The 3,674-nt window shown below is 42.7% G+C and overlaps 1 protein-coding gene across 1 annotated transcript; it reads right to left on the bottom strand.

Annotated features, from left to right (window-relative positions):
- Positions 1-248: 248 nt before the first annotated feature.
- Positions 249-3,552, bottom strand: SARC_12188 (hypothetical protein). Its single transcript, XM_014293711.1, has 4 exons — positions 3,386-3,552; positions 2,289-2,690; positions 1,658-1,816; positions 249-1,225 (listed from the first exon to the last, which is right to left on the bottom strand). The coding sequence occupies exons 1-4, from the start codon at positions 3,545-3,547 to the stop codon at positions 686-688; spliced, it is 1,263 nt and encodes a 420-aa protein (XP_014149186.1). The 5' UTR covers positions 3,548-3,552; the 3' UTR covers positions 249-685.
- Positions 3,553-3,674: the final 122 nt, after the last annotated feature.

Genomic DNA, 3,674 nt, shown 5'->3' with positions numbered 1-3,674 from the left:
ATAACGTACAATTTAGGAAGGCACATATATAGCCTGATGCAACGTACGACAGCATGCCCTCGGCCTCACAGTATAAAAAATTAAATCTTACCTAACCTTTCAAAATTTGTCCCCATGCAAGATATAAAGGTATCCTCCCGCTCGCAATATAGCTCAACTCTATCGCTATTTACCTCTACGCAAATATATGTACACCAGACACAATATAACCCACTCGTAAAACACATCAAGCTGTGACTTATAAACCTCGCAATTTCAAATGAGTGTTTTATTATTAGTGTAAAAACATAGGACATCTTCCTCGACTAGTTCAATTCGAAGCTAGATTTTCTATCGTTTGCTGATGAAGCAGCCGCAGGGGCCTTGCTTATCAACAGGGTGACCTACGACCACCACCACCACTGCCGCCGCAATCCTTCCTTACAGGTGAATATGGGCGTGTAAGGGAAGATGACGGCGAAGGTGTGCATTTGGTCGTCGACCGTGAGCGTGGGCTCGACTAGGTGATGTGGGTGAAGGGTGTAGGTCTGAGGCACTATGTGGCACTGGTGCACAGAACACGCACTCAGAGGATTCAGAAGCATCGGACTACTCTGCCGCTGCAGAGTTATGGGCGACTTCTTGCTGTGTTTGTTATTGTTGCTACTACTGCCGTGTTTCCGTTCGACCCCGGATACCAACTCTATTAGTATCCGAACATAGAGGATTCCTCATCGTCTGATTCCAACGCGGAACTGGATTTTCTATTGATTGCAGGGGAAGGTGACCGAGAGCGTGGGCTCGACTGGGGTGATTGTGGCACGTGGTGCATAGAAAACGCACACTGAGGATCCAGACGCATCGGACTACCCTCACGATGCAAGGCCGTGGGAGACTTCTTCCAGTTGGTATTGTTGCTGCCACAGCTGTGCTCCTCTTCGCCCCCGGATAACATCTCCTCCCCTATAGTGCTCACACCACTGGTGGACACATCCGCCAGGTCATAGAAGGCCACCCTGGACCCTCTCGATGGCACGGTGGCTTTTATATCAGTACTAGCACCAAACGTGCTTCCAAATGAGCTTGAGGTTGCCGACTTTGTATTGATTGCGACCGAAGAGCGTCGCCGAGACGACCGAGTGGTAAAGTTCTCGTTGTGGTCCAGAAACGATGACATCTTCTGTGCACTGGGACATGCTTTGAGCTCGGCTTCGTTCCCAGGCACAGGGACGCAGATAGTGACATCCTGATGTGGAAAACAACCCACATAATTGATGTGACTTTTGTTAGTAACGAACTCTTGAAAATGGCTAACGAGACACTTGTTGATCAGAGAAAGCCACAAACGCATTGGAGTTGGAGGGTCAGCGAAGCGACAACAAACTATCATATAGTGTCAGATATAGTCCTGGTTCTCTGGGAAGACTTCAACAGCAGACATGACGGGAACGAGCAATCATTACGAATATATACATATATATTCGTGTCGTGTATACAAATACATGCTAGAATATTTTTACCACGTGTGCGCACAAGTTATGCGTACTTATACATACGAATGTACGAATACGAACACACACACACATATATATGTGTGTGTTCCTGTATACACTGCGCTCAGACGAGAAACTACAGTGAGATGCAATAATCCAATATTGCAAAAATATAACTCACATACTTGACCGTCGCGACGGATGATTGTATCGTCGCAGTTGTGTGTGATGAGGTGTTGCATCTTCAAGTTATCGTACTGTGTGTCCACACGCATGGTAATGAATCCGTTATCTCGAGCCTGTAGTAATAGATGTTCCAACATTCTCCGAGCAATCCGTTGACCCTATAAGACAGATAACATTTTAAAATCGGGCTCAGCGTGCGTTTCAGATTGCTACATTCTCGTGAACTGGGTGTAGATCGAACAGTCTTTGCGCTAATTGCCAAATACTTCATCGACGGATCACAATCAAGATATCAGAATAGACCAGGTTGCATCGTTTCGGGAGGACCATGAATACGAGCCATCTCACGCACAAAGTGTGTAGAAAATGTGCATATACACGGAGATATGCGCACTCACACAAAAGTGCGCCTGTTGTCGAGAGCGAGATATATATGTGAGCATTGTAGATTGACATATCTATGTAAATCCTCCATTGAGTTTATGTGTGATAAGTACAAATATAATTTAGATAAACCTTACATGTACACTCACACTAATCCCTACCACACGCGCACCGAAACACAGTCTAGCTTTCTACATGGATATGTATTGTTTACCGACGTGACTACATGACTTGAAAAATCATCACCTGGTATTGGTCTGTGACCAAAAAGGCCATCTCCGCCTCAAATTCGTTGTGTACGAGTCCGATGTACTGACCAATTCCCACAATGGTATCTTCTTGACACTCTTCCCCTTCCGGGTGCTTTGGGAAGTGGATGTTGTTCTTCTCGCATGGACATGCCGCTTCCACAACCACAGTATAATCGTGATGGAAGTCGCAGTTTATCATGTTCTCCAACTCAACTATCGATAGCGACTCCTTCTCACAGCAGAACCGTTTACGTATAGACTCGGCGGAGAGCGTCTTGAACGCCTTTATCATGCGTTGTTTGTCATCGGGCGTAACATCTCGCATCACGAGCACCCCCGTCTTGTCGCGTGTAAGCCATTTCTTGTGGATCTTGGCCGTAACGTCTTCCGGTACAGGCTGCGAGGTATAAGACGGATACAGATGATTTTATCTGAGCGTACACCACGATATTCAACTCTACAGCCTGCAAACCTGGTAAAGCCTCGCATGCGCAGCAAATGAATCAGCATCTCAGTGTCCGTTTACGCCTATTCTAGATCATCGACATAACGAAATGCATGATTATGATATATATACATATATATATGCATACACAAATACATCTTCATACAAGCACACAAACACACATCACACCCACCCACCCGATAAACCACACACACACACACACACACACATACACTCATGTATATGTACAGTATTGAGATGTAAACTTATATATACCCCATAGAACATATACATAGTATTTAGGTGTAGATATCTTTACGCCATATAATACTTCCATAGCATTGAGGTATAACTAATACACTTCATACTGTTATGTACGTATAGATCATAGAACGCTCACAAAAATTAAGTATGAACACATTAAAGTATAGAACATTGAGAGTATTTATTTAAGTGCAAGTATATATATCCTATAGTACACACACACACACACACATATATATATATATATATTGAATATAAACAATTATTGCTATATAACAGAACGTTTAAATAGCGTCTAGGTATGAATGTTGATATATACCATAGAACAATTCCAAAGCATCCAGAAATAGGCAAATGTACGCCACAGAACACAGAACACGTACATAGTTATTCAAGGCCAGCCAACTAGGATGCCTTGACTGAAAAAGACTCTGGTGTCTCTTCTTATTCGTTCCATCGTCTTTAGCAGGTCCAGCAAACAGGGGCACGGATGAAACGGATTTTAGCTTCATCGCGTCCCCGCCCGAATTCGAATTTGCAGGCATGTCTGTGATAATATATATATATATATATATATATATATATATATATATATATATATATATATATATATATATATATTATATATATATATATAGTAGTAGTATATATATATTATATTATTATATATAT

This window comes from Sphaeroforma arctica (assembly GCF_001186125.1).
Source record: "Sphaeroforma arctica JP610 unplaced genomic scaffold supercont1.2127, whole genome shotgun sequence".
Classification (NCBI taxonomy): Eukaryota; class Ichthyosporea; order Ichthyophonida; genus Sphaeroforma; species Sphaeroforma arctica.
Note: the sequence above shows the minus strand (reverse complement) of the source record. Positions and strands in the feature narration are given on the sequence as shown.

Coding starts and splice junctions, on each gene's coding strand:
- SARC_12188 (XM_014293711.1), bottom strand. CDS start 3,547: ATGCCTGCAAATTCGAATTCGGGCGGGGACGCGATGAAGCTAAAATCC. Junction 2,691..3,385: donor GGCTGGCCTTGAATAACTAT/GTACGTGTTCTG, acceptor TATACCTCGCAG/CCTGTACCGGAAGACGTTAC. Junction 1,817..2,288: donor TGGTCACAGACCAATACCAG/GTGATGATTTTT, acceptor TCTGTCTTATAG/GGTCAACGGATTGCTCGGAG.